Raw genomic sequence first — 21,458 nt, 5'->3', positions numbered from 1 at the left:
AACCCTCTATCTGCTTTCTAGGCTGGCAAAATAAAAGTAAAGGCAATTGCACGAGCGCTTCGCCATGCTGAGCAGTCTCCTTCCGTCAATCGCCGGCGGATTAGCCAGATCTTCTCCCGTGAAGAACATTCCAGTCCCGACTCTCATTTGCAGCCTTCCCACCTGCATCGATGGGCTTCTATTCCTGGGGTCCAAGAACCTTCCCCTGCCGTAGACAGGACGGATTCTTCTCTATCATATGAAGGTGATGATAAGATTGAGCATACAGTAGCTGGAATTCCTGAAAGACAACTACTTCAATCTCCATCACGGTTCATAGAGCAAGCCGGAAGTTACGGGAGCATTGTAGCATCACCCCCGCAGGATGCACCCCCGTCCATTCCACCTTCTCTTGAACTTCCAGATCCTGCCTTGGATCCCGGGCAACCGGATTCACCCCCCCTCTCTCCCCACCAGAGTGGTGCTTGGACCAGTGGTGTGGTTGGCCAGTCCCGAAGCCCTGAAGATGTCAATATTAATACCTCAGGATTATCGAAAATACGAAGCGAAGATGTTGCTCCAGTCACCACACCGACTAAAAAATCTGTATTCTGGCCTCGGCGCCATTCCGTTCCTGCACGGGTATTCGATCAACAAAAGTCACGTTTGAAAAGCGTGTTTATTCCTAAGTCTCATCGCGAAAATAACATAAACAACGGCCCCGCAGACGAACTGGTAGTTCTAAAATATAGAGAATCGGAGTTTTTCGCTTTTATGGATATAGAGCTGGCTAAAATTGAATCATTCTACCTGTTGAAGGAGAAAGAGGCAACGGAGCGGCTCGCGACGTTGAGAATGCAACTCCATCTCATGAGAGATACTAGGATCGAGGAGATCAGAGCCAGCAGGCGGAATGGGAATGCAAAAAGTTCCCTTGGTGTGGTTGCCTCACCAACCAAGTGTTCTTCCGTCGGAAATTGGAAGACGCCGTTGGGGGGCGCCATAGGTAAAGGCCGCTCGAGGAAAACATCCAATGCCATGCAACAGCTCGCAACACCTTCTGGCCCAACACCAAGACCCTGCGCTACTGACGGCTGTCGAGATTTTGTTCGTCGTCAAGATTTAAACGAAGTTTCATATCGTTCTGCTAAAAGGAAACTAAAAGTTGCTTTGATAGAGTTCTACCGTGGACTCGAACTTCTCAAGGCCTACGCAGACCTCAATCGAAAAGCGTTCCGCAAGATGAATAAAAAGTACGATAAAGTTACGAATACCCGCCCAGCTGGTCGTTACGTTTCCGAGAAGGTCAACAAGTCTTGGTTTGTCCAGAGTGAGGTGGTTGAAAATCACATGGTGTCCGTCGAAGATCTCTATGCGCGCTATTTCGAGAGGGGGAATCGTAAGGTTGCCATCAGCAAACTTCGTGGCAGATCTTCAAGAACCTACGATCATTCTTCAAGCTCTTTCCGCAATGGCTTGACTCTTTCGGGAGGCATCGTTTTCGGTCTTCACGGAGTTGCCTATGCTGTACACCGGTTGTATCATGGGAATGATGAGGTCCGTGTTTGGACTAGTTACTTGCTTCAGGTTTGTATCTTTCCGAGTTACATTTACCGCTGGGAAGAGACATATACTAACTTTTAAGCTTAGATATATGGTGGTTACTTCCTCACGGTGTTTCATTTTCTTCTTTTCTGTCTCGATTGCAAAATTTGGTCAATGTCTAAAATCAATTATGCCTTCGTTTTCGAATTCGATACCCGACATGCGTTGGATTGGCGCCAACTGGCTGAGGTATGCTTCCTCTGTATTCCTGATATCACTACGGCCCCATCAATTTCTAACCTGCGTTACAGCTACCTTGCTTGTTTTTTCTGTTACTTGGGATAAGTATGTGGCTCAATTTTCGCTGGGTGAATGTAATGTACATATACTGGCCTGCCGTTTTGATAACTCTCACCGTTGTCATATTGCTTCTTCCTGCTCGCATCCTCTACCATCGTAGTAGGAGATGGTGGGCCTATTCAAACGTATGTACTCTGCACTCCATTCCCATCACACTCGAAATATTCTGACGTTTCAAAAGTGGCGGCTGTTGCTCGCGGGACTCTACCCTGTTGAGTTCCGTGATTTTTTCCTAGGAGATATGTACTGCTCCCAGACCTATGCCATGAGTGTAAGCATTTCCAAAATCAACATATAACATGAACGAGGCAATAAAAAACTAACGGACGTCATAGAACGTCGCACTCTTATTCTGCTTATACATCAATGGATGGGATAACGCACCTAAATGTAATTCATCTCATTCGCGAGTGATGGGCCTCCTCTCGACACTCCCGTCTATTTGGCGTTCCCTTCAGTGTCTACGACGTTATCGGGATACTAAAAATGTATTCCCCCATGTTGTAAATCTTGGGAAATACACGTTTTCAATCCTCTACTACACGACCCTGAACCTCTACCGGATCAACAACTCAAAGGGTCTTCGAGCCCTCTTCATCACATGCGCCTGTATCAATGCCATATACAGTTCTACGTGGGATGTGGCCATGGACTGGAGTCTAGGGAATCCCTACGCTAAGTATAACTTTCTCCGAAAGTCTCTTGGTTTCCGACGCCGCTGGGTGTACTACCTAGCAATGATCATCGACCCGGTCCTCCGATTCAACTGGATTTTGTACGCCTCATTCACGCATGGGTTTCAACATTCAGCCTTTATCAGTTTCTTCATCTCATTCCTCGAAGTATGTCGACGAGGAATGTGGTCGATATTTCGTGTGGAGAACGAACACTGCACCAACGTCGCCAGATTCCGTGCCTCACGAGATGTCCCGCTACCATATGTTATCCAGACCCCATCTGGGCCGTCACTTGGCCAGGTACCTGAACAACAGTCTAATGTCGTCCAACAAGAAAGCGTCCCGAGAGAGCACCAAGCTGCGACAGGTTTTGATGTGGAGAATGGCGTCGAAAATGGTTCTGTTCGACAACGCAAGGCGTCCTATGCTCCCGACATTGCGCGAACGTTGACGCGTGTAGGTACAATGCTCGCAATGGCACATGCGCAGGACTTCGAGCGGAAAAAGCAACTTGGGATTCTGGGTAAAACTGCCGACGATGAGAATCCGCATCCGGTAGGTGGGAGAGATAGTAGTAGTACGGAAGATGAAGCGGAAGACGACGATGATGAAGAAGAAGAAGAGATAGAGGCGGAGGTGGACCGGGAATTGGAGTATCAAGATGACGGGAAGAAGACATCTTAGATCTTAGATGCTTTCTGTTTCCATTTCAAATGCCCCCCCTTTTCATGTTCTCTTGTTGATATAATGTTTAATGATAAATGAGGTAGATTTTTGTTATTATGTTGCACACTTTGCCTGTACTTTTATTGTCAGTTCTGTTTATGCTGGACTTCCTAGCTTGATGCTGTTTATACTAGAAGGGGCGCGGATGCTACTACTGTTATGATCTGCTTGATAGAAAATATGTTGTACAGTACAGCCCTTGTTATGCTTGCAATTCGTTTCAGATAATACATGCCATTTGATGTTCATCTGTATTATGAAAACTACTTGGGGCGATTGTAAGATCTTGAATTGCATTAGTTAGCGGGTGAGTCAAGTTAGGGCTAGTTAACAGTGAGGCACGATCCTCACCCTCAAATCAGAGCCAATGCAACGATCCGATCTCTAGACGCTGCTGCTGCTGTCTCCCAAGGCCCCTCCCGCTCCAGTCCGAACAGCTTCACAATTTGTCAAGAGCACTCACTCGACGGAGCCTAAAATCTGAATGGTCGGACCTTGCAGTCCGACGAATATTAACACGGCCGATGTTGACCCGTCAAGAGTTGCAGCTTTTATTCGCTGGCGTTGCATCCTTTTTTCAGCAGCTCCCCGGGCCTGAAATCCCCAGCCACTTCCTGGACCCATTTTCGGAGCTCTTGCATCCTCTGGTTTCTCTGCTGAGGTTAGCAGGGAGGAACCCATTATTCCATCAACCCCGAAAGTTTTGTCTGACAAGGGAAAAGGATGTTGAGTTAGAGTTCTGGTTTGTTATCCTTGGTTATTCTGTCGATGAATTTAGCTTGGAAGCAACCAATAGTTCTTCCTTACTTCACAGAACTTTTATGGAACCTTGCAGCGGGCTTTATCCGATCTATCTTACTGAATTGTTCAAATGCCATGTATAACTATTTTTTCCACATTCTATCTCGCGTATCATCGATAGCTCTACCAAGCTGGGTAACTCATAACTACCAAGGAAGCCACCGCAGTGAGTCACTTGCGGATATATATGTCTTGATGCCACTTGAAGTCCCGGTGTGGATACAAACCATGCATGTGTGTGCACGATCAGAGTTGTCTAGTTAGTAACAGTGCAGGGTCAAAAATCCTGGCATGCTAGCAACAGCCCAGCAGAATTTATTCGACAGAGATGGTTCTTAAATGGTTTATGCTTGAATACGGGCGTGGATACTTCTATACGATCCACAACTGAGACTGTTGGGCATTTCGTGTATCATGCAATGAAGGGCTAAAAGTATTTTTTTCCAGAGACTCTATGGTGCTTATCATCCGTAAAGTTGCAGATGATAAGAGTATGAATGAATACGTTTATTGTACTCACTTGATATGCTTCATAGCTAAGACAATTCACAACTTTCCTCCCACGAGCCCAGTACCTTTATTATTTATGACCCACGGAATTTATATGTGAGTCTACACCTTTGAAGAGAAACCTGAAAGGCCTAGTAAATGGACCAATAAAATACTCATTCATGTCTAGATTTCGCGCAGGTAGTATTGGCGGCAGAAAGATGTAAATATAGGTGCTTTAATGGTGACCACCACCAACAACCACTTTCTTCATGACCGCATTTTTAAGAAGTTTATTCTCAAATAAAGATAACAGCAATGATGCACATAATAAGGCAAGAAACACAGGTACAAGTTCAACCGCATTGTTAAAACCACATAGAAACGAGAACTGATGGCCCATAGGAGATATAAGTGGAATAAAACAGAACGCAACAGATAAACGGCAGGAAGAGCAAGGGAACAAAAAGATCACAGCTATATGCACCCGCAAGGTACCCAACCGTCGTGTGAAGACAACTACTATTACGATTCGTTTCACCACATCAGGCAGATGTGGCTTAGGTATCATCTCTGCACGCATTGATATCCAACATGAGATTTAAGAGATGAAAGCGTTCTTGATCTCACTGTAGATAGCGTGGAGTTCATCAGTAGTAGCTTTCTCGAACTTGTCAATGACGTCATTGACCTCATCTTTGAGGGTGTGGGGTCTGTATTCGCTTCGTTCAATGATGTCGCTATAGTTGGAAGAGCCACCACCGTTCCAGATAAGAACCTGTGTAAAATGTTAATTAAAGAGAATGGCCTTTAATATAAGTCAAGAGTTAACTTACGTTAGCAGTGCCATGTGGGACATCGCTGAGAAAACCCTTGGTGCCAATTTTGACGAGGTTGTTCTTGAGTGATTCGGGAGTGAGAACGTCAACGGCGAAAGCGGATGTAGCCGAGGGTTGGAGAGAAAGGAAATAAGCTAGTAGCCCAGCAACGTGTGGAGAGGCCATGGAGGTACCAGAAATTGTGTTAACGGCGTACTTGCCACCGATCCAGGTGGACATAACGTTAAGTCCGGGGCCAAATACGTCAAGACACATGCCATAATTGGAGAAGAAAGCACGCTCGTCAGCAAGAGTTGAGGCGCCAACAGTAACGGCCTGGGCAGCAGCGGCGGGGGAGTAATAGCAGGCATTAGAGTTGTCATTGCCAGCAGCGACAGCGAAGTGGACACCAGTTTCAACAGCAGAATTGACAGTGTAATCTAAAGCGTGTGACCTGGAACCACCCAAACTCATGTTGGCAACGCTACCCTTGAAGCCTTTCTTGTTACTCTTGCCGGCCTTCGCGGCCTCGACATTTTTCGTATGGCTTGTGGCAACAAATTCAACGCCCTTAATGACATCGCCAATGGTTCCGGAGCCGTTGGACCTGAGAACTTTGACGGCGTAGATGTGGGACTTCTTGGCAACACCATACTTTTTGCCTGCAATTGTTCCAGAGCAATGTGTTCCATGGCCGTTTCCATCCTCATCCCCATCACCGTCTGGGATAGTCGCTCCCCAAAATGCCCGGTTCTCGAAATCGACATGGTCGATATAGGTACCAGTATCAATGACATAGACATCGACACCATTACCACCGTCAGCGGCATACAGGTATTTGTTGAATGTTGAAAAATTCAATTCTCGATGTGAGATTCTGGCCAAGCCCCAGGGGGCATCAGTCTGCATTACAGGTTCTTCATCTTCCATAGTGTGGACCTCAGCGTCTTTCTCGATATAATCGACCTAGGCAAGCCGAAACAGGGTTAGAGTCGCGAGCCTGCCAAGAACCAACTCAACATTGGGGCGAACTCACATCTGGATGCCGGCGGATTTGCTCAATAACCTCCTCATCGAAATTACCGGAGTACCCTAGGAACAAGCCAGAAATATTGTAGGTATGTTTTAGACCAGAGAACATATCATTCTTGATTGGAAACTGGTTGCGTTTGCTGAGGTTTGATCTCTTGGCCATAGCGGTCGTGTGGAGATCCTGCACCCAGCTCTGATGGGCAGCTACAGAAGCAGAGGTGACGTGTTTCTTGAAAACAATAATATATGAGTCTGGGATTTCTTTGGCATTCACCGAAGATAGGATGGGAGCAGCATCCTTGTGGATGGAGTCAACCACCATTGGCGATGCAGTCACCAGTAACGGGACGATCAAGGCGAAGAGGCCTTTCATGATGGAAGAAGGAAATTAGGAAACGAGTGAAAAAGCTAGTGAAAAAAGATTTGAGTGTACGAGTAGGTAATACAGCGGCCACTGGGATGAGGAGAGGTTCTGAAGGAAAGGAGGTGGGAGATGGGGGGAAACAGGAGGTTGACGAAAGGCTGGCTGTCTAGCGAGATGAGAAGAAGAGAGTGAGACGTTCGGTTGAGCTGGTGGTTGAGTTGGGTGGATGATGCAACTATTAACTATTATGGGGAAAGCTAGGTTAGTCAGCTGCAGCTGGGAGACCCACTCTTACGGCGTTGTTTGGGCATTGCGCGGGCCCTTCAGGGGCCGGAAATGCCTGGGTCACACGGAAGCTTGCCTGGTTTACCGGGCGGTACAGTACACGAACAGTACGCTGTCGGAGCCTTGCGTCATCCCGTGCGTGTTCCTTTTCTGCCAAGGGCCAGCCGCAAAGGTACAAGGCGTGAAAGAAACCATCGCGGTATCGGCATGTAATATTACGAAACCCAGCACTTCACCTATATATTTAGCGTGAGTCCAAAATAGTTACATTTTACACCTTTGAACAATCAGGTAACTAATTAAGTTTCCAACCAAAGGTTTTTTATTTTTTTTTTTCTCTTGGTCCTTGGGCTCAACGCCAAGGCTCCTTCCCCGATCCGGCCCGGCTCATGGGCATGGGCACATGACTTGAGTAGAATATGTCTGGCCTGGCAGCCTCCAGAGACACATATTAATTGAGTCACCCACACTTCCTTGCAAGGGTTCCAGCATCTTGCGCCTATCATAAGGTGTGGGATGGTTGAACCTTCTATTCGGAGGAGCTAGCTAGGTTATTGCTATATTACATACAAGCGATCACGTGTGGGTGGGGTGGTCGTAAGGGCAACGCCACCCAGGCGGGCGCCGCTACACCCCCCCTCGCATCGCCATGCGGGATCTCGAATGCCATATGCAAAAAAGGAAAAACTAGCTATGCCATCCTCAAATCCATCCAAATCATGCTACATACATTAAGTTTTGACATTCCTGCCTTTTCCACCTGTAAAATCAAGTAAATCAAGGAATTGTTGAAATGTCACTGTGCTCAGGGGTTTAGTCAATCTGTCTGCTGCCATTTCTTCAGTTGAAATGTATTCAATCAAGATAATGTCATTGTTCAATTGACTACAGGTGTAATGAAATCATGTGTCAATATGCTTGCTCCTAGCAGTGATCATGACTACAGTGACTAGATTGATCACATCTTTATTATCTGTCTTGATTGACAGGAGATCATTTGCTATAAAGCTCAGATTCATCATCATGCTTCTTAATCATATTGCTTCATGTAACAGTCTTGCTCAATGTCATGTATTTAGTCTCATTAAAACTTAAAGAGATGCATGACTGCTTGCTTGATCATCATGAAATTGATGTGCTGACAAGCATAAAAACATAGCTGAATATAGACTTCTGATCATCATTCAACAGACTAGTTCAGTCAGAATCTATGTATCTGACTGATAAATATGCCATGTTCAAGAACTTATTCTTACATTCTTCATCATCATCATTCTTCATATAAAATATGCTGATTTCACATGTATCTTTCAAATATTGAATGATGTGTAATAGGGTCTTTCATGTCTTAGAGATAGAAATAACATTTTTCTGTGTCAATAGAGAAGCTGTTCAGGTGATATTCAGCTGCAGTTTAACTGTCAAATACTGCAAGTAGTCAACACCATGTTGGAATTGCTGTTTTGTAAAACTAGCCTCTTTTTTAGAAACAGAGAAGTCATTCAAATATAGACTCTCATCCATGAGTGTTTGAACAGTAGTTGCATCATTCAGGTGGAAATCTTCTATCAATCAATTGATATAACATCAGAGAGTCAATTCAATGCTGTCATTCATATATTTTACTTCCATGTCTAAATATTTTGTGAGTTCATTCAAATCTTTGATCTCAAGCTTCTGATGCAGAATATCAACTAGTCAATCAGCATCCTTCAGAATATCCACAAAAATATGAAGATCATCAATATATATGATTATATATAGATATTTTTGGGCTGAATACTGTCAAAAAATGAGGTCATAAGAACTCAGAGTAAAGTCATTCTTCTGTAGCAGAGCTGTCAAGTAATCATATCATATTTTAACAGTTGAATTCAATCTGTAAAAAGATTCTTCAACTGCACAAACAAGTGTATGTGAAGCTTCTTCTTCAAAGCCAGTAGATTGTTTCATATAAACTGTTTTTTTAAGTCTTCTGTATAAGTACATCATCACTATATTCACCTGTTGTAGGATTCAACTATATTTTGTGACAATCACAAACATCATGTAATTCATGATATCTGTAACTACAGAGGCATATGTTTCTTGATGTGTTCTCTTTTTGAGTCAATTGTCATAAATTACTCATTTGAACTTTCACAATATGTTATTTTCATTGACATTGAGGTCACTGAGGTGATTCTTTTTGATAAAGACTTAGCAATCAAATATCACTGACTCATAATGAGAGACATCAGAATGTGGAATTAATGTCCAAGTCTTCTGATGTTCAAGATTGTCAATTTTGCATTGCATAGATTTCCTTCAATATGATTTCATCTGCAGACAGTTAATCACATTCTTGAAGCTTTTCAGCAAGCTGCATATAATTGAGAAAGATGTGTATATCATAAAGGCTTTCACAGGTCTCATTTATGGAATATGTAGTTTCAAAAAATCAGAAACATCAAAATCATCCTTCATCAAATAGATGATAAGAGTCAGGGTGTTTTCAACTTCAATTGTCATGAAAGTGATAAAATCCTTTTGTATTTCCTGCACTTTTGTAGGGAAAACTACATCAAATGTATCAATAATCTTATTAGAGGTAGAACTCCACACATGATAGATTGACTAGCTATGAAATTCAATAAGTTTGCATAATTCAGTCTGAGCAGACAGCTTATCTATCAGCTTCTGTGATCTATGAAGGTGGACAAAAACATCAGATTTAAGCTCACAGAAGTGAGTGATCTGCAGTGACATATTCATCAATGCTGAAAAAGAAATTGTATGAGAACTACAGACAGACTTCTTGCTGTCATCATTTATGATTGCAGGTCAATACTTCTCATTATATAAGATTGTAGATGTGAATGTATTATTTATGATTAAAACAACTATTTCTAGAATATTCATTCAGAACTTCTTTGAAATTTTCTTTTCTATAATAATTGCTTTGATTCATGTCATAATGATGCAGATGCCATGTTCAAATACACTGTCTTGATGAGATGATTGAGAAGTAGTTGATTCCCATATTGTGCTGTCAGCAATCATTAACATTGTCATTTTTTATAATTGAAAAACCTCATCTACATCTGTTCTGATGTAGACAAGGGTTAAAAAACTAAGGTTCTTAATGAACTTAATTCAATAAGAATAATAATCAAATGCTTAGTCTTTGCTACATAGGAAATAGATTCATCTGAATCATGTCATGTCATCTGTGATTAACATGAAATATTTTATGCCTTGATGAGATTCTATAGGATGATCATTTGTATTGCTCAATATATGATCATCATTCACCAGATCAATATAAATCTGTTCCATTGGCCTTATAGTCTGTGGCATGAAGATGATCAAGTATTTATGCATCATACCTGCTTTGATGTAGGTGTCACAAAAGAAACTAGTCTTGAGACTATTGATACAGATATCAAATAGTAAATTCTTTGTCAAAGCTATAATGACTTCTGTGTATATATGCCTCAGGTTAATATACCACTCAGCAAGTACTTTCACAGCTGTAGGTAATTCTTGAGATTGGAGTTGAGTATTGATAGAATTATTGTCACCAGTGATAGCTAAGGCCTTAGTATAATCATTATTATATATATGTGATTTTGCTGTGAAATAAATCACTTTTGACTCATGATGAGTGTCAACTTCTGACATCCTTTCAACTATTTTATAAATCAAACTCTGAGCTGTGTGAATTGTGATGAAAATAACATCATTGAGAGTCTTGATGATAAAGTAGAACAGAGTGTTTGAATTTAAAAGTTCATATTGAAAACTCTGATTCTTCAACTTAGTAAAAGACACTAAGTTGACAGTAAGATTCAGAACATAATGAACATCACATATAGATATATCCCCTCTATCAGATTCTAAAATGAGATTTTCAATCTCTTTGACATGACTATATCTACCATCTGCTGTATGAACTTTGAGATTATCATCATAGATTTTCTATTGAATAATAGATTGCTTTTCCCTCATTATATGAAAACTTGCACATGTGTTGAGAAATCAAGACTTGAAGATAATGTCAGTGATTACTGACAGAGCAATCACAGCATTGACAGCAGTAGATTATATTACTAGAAGATCAGAAGATTTATTTTTTTTATCATTCTTATTCTTTTTTTTACTCTTTTATTTATTGTAACTGCTGATGTTGCTATTTTCTATGAACTTGATAATCTTATTTTTATATATCTCTCTTCACTCTTCAGTGACAAATTCAGAGTGTAATCACTAACAAGAGTTCTTAATATACTGATTTGAGTGACAGATCTCACATTTAAAACTATTTGAATTTGTGGTGTCAGATGAGTTGAAGTTTGATATGGAGAAGATAGCTGCATTAGCTTGTAAAGATTTGAAGCATTTATTGAACTTGCTTATACAATTCATTAACTGCTTCATGAGATCATTAATGTCAATATTTTTAATAAAATCCTGGCTGATCATGTAGAAATCATTCAAACATGTCTTGATAAAAGACTTTTGATGTTCTTTCAAATCAATAAAGAAAAAATTATGATAGAAGTTCTCTGAGTCATTTATCAGTTTCTTATGACATGCAACTAAGTAGCAGAATCTTCTTTGAAATATCAAGTAATCATTATTGATGTGTAGAGTAGTCAGCTTCTTTATGACATTAAAACATTCTTTCATCAAAGACATCACATATTCAACACTAATCTTTTTTCATAATGCAGCAGTGTTGTCAGGTTTCAAGACTTCAATGATTATATATACAGACCTCAATAAGAATTACAACATAAATCAATAGAGTGCTTTGATTCAAATATTTCATTTTTTAGCATTCAACATGTTTTAGCTAATATCATCTAGGCAGACATGTTGATTCTTGATTAGAATGTCAGTTCCATCAATAACTTCAGTATTTACAAGAATTCTCATACACCAGATTTAGTAATTAATGTCATTAAATATAGTTACTACCTTAGTATCCATAGCTCTTTGAATATTCTTTTGATATTCACAGATCTGAGATTTGAAATCATCTGCAGATATATCATTGTTGATATTTGAAGTGTTCTGATGTGTCATTTGTTGACAAAAGACCAACAAATCTGCTACACTCATTGTAATCATGTCACTTGCATTAGGAGTAGGCATTTGAGGCTAGGGGCTTGAGGTTCCTTCACTAGCTGCTGTGAATTCATGTATAGACTCAGGAGCAGACATTTCATCAGACTCATGGCTTGATGAATCCATGATGTGATTTGAACTTGGTTCCTGCTTCAGGCCTTCTAATTCTTCATTCTCATCTAGTGATGGGAACGCTCCAACAGCTCTAGAATGTGATTGTAAAGATTGCTTTCTCTCTGTTAAAGGAATAGATAGTTCAGTCATTAGATCAGAGGGTGAACTCATCCAGACATGTACACGGCTGTTCTTAATGTGATTTTTTTTTAAAAAAAAACCAGCTATCCAGGCTATAACCTGTGGGATGGTTGAACCTTCTATTCGGAGGAGCTAGCTAGGTTATTGCTATATTACATACAAGCGATCACGTGTGGGCGGGGCGGTCGTTAGGGCAACGCCACCCAGGCGGGCGCCGCTACAAAAGGAACGCTTTGGACGCCCTTGTCACGTGATTAATTTGTGGCTAGTGAGGTACTTAGGGCTTTGTCGAGCGTCGACTTTGTTCCGCGCAGCCAGATGCTGTTGGCGTTGTAAGGGATTTGATTGTAAGGGGTCGTCTCACGCGAGATATCTCCCAACCAAGCAGGCAGGGCTGAGATCTTCTAATTGCATGCTGAGTGATTTCTCTAACCCCGTAATTGCGCACCAAGAGGGTAGCCTTCTGTTTCTCATGAGCGACTCCCTCTTCCATAACTACAACTCCATCTTTGATTATTATTACCTAATGCCCTATTGAATTGGAATCTCTAATGGTTGAAACACGTTGGCAATCGAGTCGTCTCACAGTGGAGGGGGATCGGCTTGACCCCTACTTACTAAATACCCACATATGACTTGAACTCTCTTTGTCTCTTTGGTAGATACTATACATTCTTAATGGTCCAAGTCTATAATTGTCCTTGTCTAATCTCTTAATAATCTGAAATATGCAGCGTCAAAGTTCCGCGGAGGAACTATGAATTGCGCCCCTTCCCGCTCACGGCGTCCCTCGTCCCCGCCATCGTTAACCTCACAACGCTTGGTGAGCGATCTGAAGCCTGTCATTGACTCCCTGATCGATATATGTAACAAGCAACATCCATCTGTTCATGATGCTCTTGGTGCCACTGAGGGGCTCCTACGGTTGCGTCACACCTTCATCGACGATGAGAACACGAGGGTCGCAAAGGACACTTTTCACCAGCTGTCGGGATTCCAGACCTTGCTCAGGTTTCTACGGTTGATTGGAGATATATATGACCCCTCTACTTTGTTGAAGGAGGATCGAAAGAGTCTTTTGGTTCTCGTCAAAGACATACATGGCGTGCTGGCTGAAAGCTTGAAAGACCATCCGGGGAACAAGAGATATTTCGCCAAAAAGATCGACGGTGGGGGTGTTGTGCTCCTAGAGAGCAGCTTGTCGCCATTATCTAAGAAGCTGGACCTCGACACTGAAGGATTCGTTGCCGATGCTACCGATGTTGAGCAATTCTATGGCGGGCTTCTAGCTGCGGCTCTGGGGCAAGAAGTGTTCGCTGATTTCTTCAGTGTGATAAGGAAAAAAGTTGGACAAAACAATAATTCTTCCAACTCTTCCGCAGTGCAGGAAGCCGTTAGCAAAACTCTAGGAGCAGCAGAAACAATTGAAAACGGCGAATTCGTGGGTCCTCTTTTGCATCTGTGGTTGGACCAGTCTTCATTTCTTCCAGGATTCTCCATACAACGATTGGCCATTCCAGCATGCCTGACCCATTTAGCCTCGCAATCCCGGCGCAACTTACTGGCACTTCATTCCACGGGAATACTTACCTCCTTACTCCCAATCGTTACAAATTCAAAAAGGGTTGGGCAAGGAAAGGATCTGTATTGTGAACTCGCCAGCATCTTATGTTCTGAAGGTGTCAATAATTTAGAAGATGCTGCGCACCTTTATCGTGCGGCTCATGCCTCCCCTGATGTCACTAAATTTCTACTCGCTGCCGTTAAATCATCCAAGAACCCTGCGTGCATTCATTTTGATCTATCAAGGCATGGTTATTCTTCCGTTGAGTTGCCAACGCTAGGAAGGACGTTTCCACCCACCCACTCCTCCGGATATTCTCTTGCCTTGTGGGTACGATTTGAGAACTTTGACCCAAATGCGCACACGACTATATTTGGAGCGTTTGATGCTAGTCAATCTTGTTTTGTTCTCGCGTATCTTGAAAAGGATACCCATAACTTTATCCTCCAAACTTCGATGAAGGGTGCTCGTCCAAGTGTTCGCTTCAAGTCTGTGGTGTTTTCTCCTGGTCAATGGTACCACATATGTATTGTTCACAAAAGACCTCGACCTACCTCCTCATCCCGGGCATCACTCTTTGTCAATGGAGAGTTTGTAGAACAGTTAAAACCTGAGTACCCATCAAGTCCACCTAAGTCTGCGGCGCACAGGATGCCTCGTGTCCAGGCATTTCTAGGTACCCCGGAGGACTTGGCGACTCGGCTTGGGAAAGGGGTATCAACGTCACGGTGGTCCTTGGCATCTGCCATTCTATTTGACGAGGCATTTTCCGACGACATCATAGCTGTTTTCTGCCATTTGGGACCACGATACCATGGCAATTTCCAGGACTGCTTAGGATCGTTCCAAACTTACAAAGCATCTGCTCAATTGAATCTACGCAATGAGAATCTCCATCCTGGGAAGGAGGAGAACTCGGATATCGTTACTGTTATCCGGCGGAAAGCAAGTACCCTGATTCCGGAAAATTCTGTTTTACTAAACATATCACCGATGACCGTTCTCGATGATGATGATAGCAATAACGTCGATGAATCTCAGCTTGTGAAGTCCTTATCAAAGCAAGCTGCCAGAAATTTGAACCACCTCACTAAAGCAGGTGGAAACGCTGTCGCAATCAATGGGGCTGTTCCTGCGATTAACGATGCCCTAACCCAAGCCCATGGGGTTGCCATTTTGACCGGTGATCCGGTTGTAGCCGTTCCCCAAGCCTTAGACGATGCGAGCTGGCAGATTGGTGGATGCGCCGCACCACATCTCAGTCTGATCGAAGCAGCTACCACCCCAGAGAGCACTTGCGCTGCCGTGGAAACTCTGTTCGAAGCGGTTCAAGACAATTGGAGAAATAGTGAGGCAATGGAGAGGGAGAATGGCTACAGCATACTTGCTGTCTTACTTCGTGAAAAGCTTGGCCTTTCCAATCACATTCAGAATGCTCTTTCAAAACCGACCGCTGTCTTTTCAACCCCCGAGCAGCACAATGGATTAGCAATGGAAATTCTCCTATTAATTCTGAAATTTGTTGGCTATGATTTTCAGAATCCCAAGAAATCGATTATTACTAACCCCTTAGCCTATCGGGTTCTTCTTGTTGATTTAGACGTCTGGAGGTATGGGAATCTACCTCTGCTCGAGATATACTATTCCCAATTCATCACGTTCTCTGCTGAGTGCCACAACCACCGATTTAATACTAAGCGACTATCTCGAATGCGTATGAGCCCTGTCACTACTCTAAACCTATCTTGATTGAAGCTAACATTATTTCCAGGTGTCATCAAGAAACTGCTAGATGCCCTGAAAGGAGAGAGTTTCACCTCAGAATCCATGAAACTATTTATTCCAGCATTTAGCTGCCTCGTAAAATCCTGCATGTCGACGGAAATCCTCAGGTCCCTAGCGCTGTTCATCACCTATTCTATCCACGCTGCGAAACCGTCGACGAGCTTGCAGAAAAGGAAAAGCATGCGCTTCGATCCCCGCGCTAAGCGGCCCGGTTTTGCCCTCTTCCACCATCCAAACAGAACGTACCTCTCCAAATCTGAAATAGGAATCGAAGTCTTAAAAGCTTACGCCAACATTATCTGTAAAGAGAGTGGAACTGCAAACATTGCAAAATTTGCCAGAACGGTGACGAACAAGGTTAGCTTTTGCATTTGTATTTTTCTCATAGTTGTCATTCTTTTGTTTGTTTTACTGATGTCTTTCTGCAGTGGCTGCTCTACCTAATCTTAGAAGATAACCCTGAGGTCGTGGTGCTGGCCCTCACTATTCTGGCTAGGTTACTGGTCACACATGGAAGTAGTTATACAAGGAAATTTGCCGACAAATCAGGTGGATTCGTCATCATGCGTCGTCGCCTGAAACGCTGGTGGTATGTTCCCGCGTTGTGGCCTATTTGCTTTGCTATATTGTTCGGAAACGATGTTGGCCAATTGGACCTTGACCGGCCGTTTGACCACTTCGGATTTCTGGATTTGTTTAACTCCACTGGGGAGACTGAGGAGTTAAGGGTTATATATCCGGAGATTTTTCCTGTGATTATGGGAATGCTCGAAACCGGCCTCAAGGCGACGGTTGCTAAGGAGAGTGAATCTCCTGAAACCGAAGGTGTGATTGAGCTCCCCACTCGAAATCGTGTAGATAGGCGCTCGATGTCAAGCACATCACCACCGGGTTAGTTTCTTGAGCTCCTCTTTCCTAGTCTCTTTTTTGTCGCAGATCACATTTTGCGATAAATTTTTCCAATCTAACTTAACTTCCTCTTAGAGGCGACTACGATAAACGCGTCTTCCAAGCCAAATATTGAACTACTAAACACGGTGGTTGGCTTTCTTGCCGATATTCATGTGAAATCTAAACACTTTCGTGACTTTACCGTGTCTTCTACCTATGTGCAAGAGCTGCTTTTCCTTCTATTCCCCGTTGTCGTTGGCTCAGATACGGTTAGTGCTGATGTGGAGCTAACTTCGCGATCTTCTGGCCTCACATTTGGTGCGAACGAGATGGTTATCCGCCCTTTGTCACATGCACGTCCTGTTCTACGCACCACGACTGTAGAACATTCGGAGTCGCAAGAGGGTGGTAATGGCCTTAAACGGGGGTCCTCCTTTATCCTTGTCTCGTCTGATAAATCTCAGCACGCCCCATCCTTAGCGCGACTTAGCCACGCTGTTGCAGCTAATTCTGAAAACATAAATCTTCCGCCCACTCATTCTATTGTGGAAGGAATCCTGGAACTGGTTGCGGCTGTTTTCATTGACCAAATACTCACCAGGAAGGACTTTTCTGAGTTAGCTCTCCACTCGACTATTCCTCCCGGATTTGTTGAACATCAAACATATTTCGAGTCATGGGTTCTTCGGAATGTCCTGTCCCAATTAAAAAATACAATTCTACTGAACCGCAAACTACTATGGGAACCCCGCGTTCTAACCAATCTCTCTAAACTTCTAACACACCTCGTGGAAACTCTTTATGAGGGTTGGTTTATGGAGGGTGCAATCTCCATCATTGACTTATCGGGGCCGATTCTCGAGTATCTACAACTGCCCGAGGTCGCTTGTATGAAAAGTATTCGGCTCTGTAGCCAAGCAATCTCTTCTATCCGATCAGCCGTGTCGCGTACGGTGTTGCTTCGACTCTCTGAGACAGACAACTCAGACACGCTCTCCTTTCTCAAAACCCTCGCCTATTGGCAAACAATCGTTCTACCAGCCGAGGAACCCCAAACAGAATGTTTACCGTTAATATGCTACCAGCTCTACACCAAATTGGTCACCGATAACGAAGACATTCGACTGGCCGCCGCGAACTTGTGGCGAACGTTCTTGGTTCAGAAACCTTCAGAGATGTCTGCTCTCCTGAATTATGCAAGTTCCTCCCTCCGTAAACGGTTGTCTTCCGGTTTCCAAAAGCTCGTTGGTTTAGATGACACCAGCTTCCTGCGTTGGGTTGACGACCAGCGTGAAGAGCTTGATTCCTTTTTCTTTGGAGCTTTGGCGAAAAATTGGGAAACTTTTGTTCGGGATGAAAACAGCAAAACCGAGGAACGTGCGTGGGCGCGACTTTCAAAGCGGAGAGATAAGCTGAAACAGTGGAATCAAGTTGATCTGGCCCAGGAAGAGGTTATCCGGAAACATGATACTACTTTTGATCATTGGACATCTAACATCTTTTCCTCTGAGCACCTCAAGCTTCAGCGATCATTCCAAGATCAACAAGACAGCTTCACATTCTTATCTTCTGCCTTTGCAAAAATGTATCGTGATTTGAGGCGAGAAAACGGAATTCTGATTGGAATGAAGGAAACCAAGTGGCGTCTTGACCAGACCGAAGGCAGGAATAGAATGAGACTACGAATTACTCCAGATGACACGGTTGGTGGTCAGAATTACCAACCGAAACGCAGAACATCTCAAGAGCCACCTAGCATTCGAGTTGACAACACGCGAGGCCGGGTTGTTGAAAATGACATGCTCAACACCACCCTTACCTCTATGGTAGCTGATCCTGTTGAGACTGAACCTCAAGTTGAACCTCAGGCGAACGACCCCGATGATAGATTTGGCCTTGAAGGCAGCTTCGAAATGATCGAGGATCCTATGGATTGGCAAGACGAATATGAAGATAAGAATAGGAAGGTCATGAGAAGTCTCCACCGCGGAGACCAAGTTCAGCACGTTTGTAATATCTCTAGGATTGTCGGGCTAGAAGCTTGCGAGGGGCTTCTAATTCTCGGGAAAGACTCTGTGTATATCTTGGACAATTTCTTCCAACGGGCCGACGGAGAGGTTGTTAGTGTTTGGCAAGCCCCTCCTGAAGAGCGGGATCCGTACGTTCGCATGATTTCCGGGCATGAATCTGATGACCGCCGGGTAAATAATGGGGAACATGAAACAAGGAGTTGGAAGTGGTCAGAGGTCATAAGTGTGTCGAAACGGCGGTTTTTATTCCGGGACGTTGCACTGGAGATTTTCTTTGCAGACGGTCGAAGCTACCTGCTAACGTTAGTGTCCCCTACACTTCGGGATGAGTTATATCACCACCTTTCATCTCGTGCGCCCCAAATAAGTGGACCCGGAAATGCATCACATGAAGAAATGTGGAGGTTTGAGGCCTTGCGCAGTCAGGAAGATAATCCTCAGTTCCTCAGATCGAAGATTGCCAACGTGTTTAACCAGAATCCTACCAATCCGGCTACGCGAAAATGGATCAAGGGTAAAATGTCCAATTTCCACTATTTGATGTTCGTTAATACTATGGCCGGACGGACGTTCAATGATCTAACACAGTATCCCGTGTTCCCTTGGGTGCTTGCTGACTATACAAGTGACGAACTTGATCTGACAAATCCAAAGACGTTCCGTGATCTGTCTAAACCGATGGGGTGCCAGACCCCAGAACGAGAGGCGGAATATAGGAGCCGATACCAATCCTTCGCCGAAATGGGTGATCATAATGCACCACCGTTTCATTATGGGACGCATTATTCCTCCGCTATGATCGTAACCTCATACCTCATACGTCTTCAGCCATTCGTACAATCTTACCTCCTCTTGCAAGGGGGTACATTTGACCATGCTGATAGGCTATTTTATTCCATATCCAAGGCATGGGAATCGGCATCTAGTGTCACCATGACTGATGTCAGGGAGCTAATCCCTGAGTTCTTCTATCTCCCTGAATTCTTGGTAAACTCCAACAAGTATAATTTCGGATTGAGACAAAACAAGTCTCAATCAATAGATAATGTCGAATTACCTCCGTGGGCTAAGGGAGACCCAAGAATATTCATTGCTAAACATAGGGAGGCTCTTGAAAGCCCATATGTGACGAAGAATCTTCATCAATGGATTGATTTGATTTTCGGTTATAAACAGAAAGGCGAAGCCGCCTTTGAGGCCGTAAATGTTTTTCACCATTTGTCTTACCAGGGAGCTAAAGACTTGGACAACATTGATGATCCTGTCGAAAGGCTTGCTACCATAGGTATCATCCATAATTTCGGACAAACGCCACACCAAGCCTTCCAGAAACCGCACCCTCAAAGGGAGGAGGTATCCCACAAGCAAAAGCGATTAGATACGGCGGCACCGTCGCTAACGCGCTTGCCCTTCACATTGCTAGGTAAGCAAATGAAGCGATTTAAGGTGCTGCTAAATGAGCTAACATCCTTTTAGACAGCCAGGAGCGTGTAGCATCGCTGCTCTTCTCATGTAAACAAGATCGTCTGCTTTGTTCAGCTGCCTTCAGACTTAACATTCCTCCCAATTATGACAAGTATATCGAGTGGGGATTTGCCGATGGTAGCGTTAGGTTTTATGCAGCCGACACCAGGAAGGTACGTATATCTCTTTTGAAAACTTATTTTCCTCTTGAAAAACCCTCAGCTAATATTTTGTTCTCATAACTCACAAGTTGATTGGCCATTTTGAGCACCTCCATATCGGACAATTGTCTGGAGCCTTGTTTGCTGATTCTCAAACGCTAATCACCTCCGGGACCGATTGCACCGTCTCAGTCTGGTCATTCACATCGACATCCAAAACGGCAGATCTCCATCCGAAGGCTACCTTATTCGGTCACAGATCGCTGGTTACTACTCTTGCAGTCTCAAGGTCCTTTAGCACTGTATTGTCAGCGTCAAAGGATGGAAAGATAATGCTCTGGGATCTGAATCGATTGGAATTTGTGCGGTCGTTACCCGAAGGAGACCCTGTGGATGTAAGTTTGTCTAATTCCAATGAAATCTCCATATGTCAATCAGAGGGTTTATCTGACCAACCGATGAAATAGTGTGCCCGTATCAACGATGCAACCGGGAATATCCTCGTCTGTCGTGGGAATCGCATTAGTCTATACACTCTAAACGGGTCATTGCTGGTTGACCAAGCTGTATGCGAACATACTGATGACAGCATACTATCCTGCGCTTTTTACGAGGGTGTTAGCAATGAATGGCTGGAACGAGAGCTATTATTCACAGGACACAAGCGCGGACTCGTAAATGTAAGTTTTTATCGCAGTTGAGCTTTGCGTTGTGCCTACATTCCACATCTCTGTTATCCCCATGGCTTTTTTCCACATTACTCATGACTTCTATTAGATCTGGAGTAAAACAATTCGGAACGGCCGATTCGAACTCGATCTAATCCGCCAGCTACACCATGTAGACAACACGCGGGGGGACTGGGCCAGCAACGTTTCTGCGGGTATCAGTTGTATTTTGCCCCTGGCACAGAGCGTTTACACCGGAGATGAGCTAGGGCGGGTGGTAAGTTTAATTTCCAATCTTATTCCTACGGAATTTTCCTGGCGCATGGCACAGCAAGTTGATGGTTATCTTAAAACAGTATGAATGGGATTGCATCCAGCGCCATTGATACATATATATATGATGTCGTATATATCCATCCTATCCACAAGATTGACCTCTATTGCCACATGGA

The 21,458-nt window shown here is 43.5% G+C and overlaps 5 protein-coding genes across 5 annotated transcripts in view; 2 read left to right on the top strand and 3 right to left on the bottom strand.

Moving 5' to 3' along the window:
- Window positions 1–3,245, top strand: part of PAAG_04170 (hypothetical protein) — a gene marked incomplete at both ends in the record, with an annotated part of 3,572 nt that extends 327 nt beyond the window's left edge. Inside the window, 5 exons of the mRNA XM_015845190.1 lie at window positions 22–1,566; window positions 1,630–1,773; window positions 1,836–2,009; window positions 2,066–2,155; window positions 2,220–3,245. Of these exons, the coding sequence (XP_015699416.1) occupies window positions 22–1,566; window positions 1,630–1,773; window positions 1,836–2,009; window positions 2,066–2,155; window positions 2,220–3,245 (2,979 nt within the window). The remainder of the gene's footprint in view (window positions 1–21; window positions 1,567–1,629; window positions 1,774–1,835; window positions 2,010–2,065; window positions 2,156–2,219) is intronic.
- A 501-nt stretch (window positions 3,246–3,746) lies between these two features.
- Window positions 3,747–3,968, bottom strand: PAAG_04169 (hypothetical protein; the record flags this gene model as incomplete). Its single annotated transcript, XM_002793851.2, has 1 exon — window positions 3,747–3,968. The coding sequence occupies one exon, from the start codon at window positions 3,966–3,968 to the stop codon at window positions 3,747–3,749; it is 222 nt and encodes a 73-aa protein (XP_002793897.2).
- A 1,210-nt stretch (window positions 3,969–5,178) lies between these two features.
- On the bottom strand, window positions 5,179–6,800 carry PAAG_04168 (aqualysin-1; the record flags this gene model as incomplete). Its single annotated transcript, XM_015845189.1, has 3 exons — window positions 5,179–5,355; window positions 5,414–6,361; window positions 6,432–6,800. The coding sequence occupies 3 exons, from the start codon at window positions 6,798–6,800 to the stop codon at window positions 5,179–5,181; spliced, it is 1,494 nt and encodes a 497-aa protein (XP_015699415.1).
- A 5,205-nt stretch (window positions 6,801–12,005) lies between these two features.
- On the bottom strand, window positions 12,006–12,452 carry PAAG_11817 (hypothetical protein; the record flags this gene model as incomplete). Its single annotated transcript, XM_015847397.1, has 2 exons — window positions 12,006–12,100; window positions 12,245–12,452. 2 exons carry the CDS (start codon window positions 12,450–12,452, stop codon window positions 12,006–12,008), a joined length of 303 nt encoding a protein of 100 aa, XP_015702989.1.
- Window positions 12,453–13,200: 748 nt separating this feature from the next.
- PAAG_04167 (beige/BEACH domain-containing protein) lies at window positions 13,201–21,367 on the top strand (the record flags this gene model as incomplete). Its single annotated transcript, XM_015845188.1, has 8 exons — window positions 13,201–15,721; window positions 15,779–16,149; window positions 16,221–16,683; window positions 16,777–20,136; window positions 20,190–20,350; window positions 20,428–20,733; window positions 20,806–21,018; window positions 21,116–21,367. The coding sequence occupies 8 exons, from the start codon at window positions 13,201–13,203 to the stop codon at window positions 21,365–21,367; spliced, it is 7,647 nt and encodes a 2,548-aa protein (XP_015699414.1).
- Window positions 21,368–21,458: the final 91 nt, after the last annotated feature.

This window comes from Paracoccidioides lutzii, assembly GCF_000150705.2.
Source record: "Paracoccidioides lutzii Pb01 unplaced genomic scaffold supercont2.10, whole genome shotgun sequence".
In the NCBI taxonomy this organism is placed as follows: domain Eukaryota; kingdom Fungi; phylum Ascomycota; class Eurotiomycetes; order Onygenales; family Ajellomycetaceae; genus Paracoccidioides; species Paracoccidioides lutzii.
Note: the sequence above shows the minus strand (reverse complement) of the source record. Positions and strands in the feature narration are given on the sequence as shown.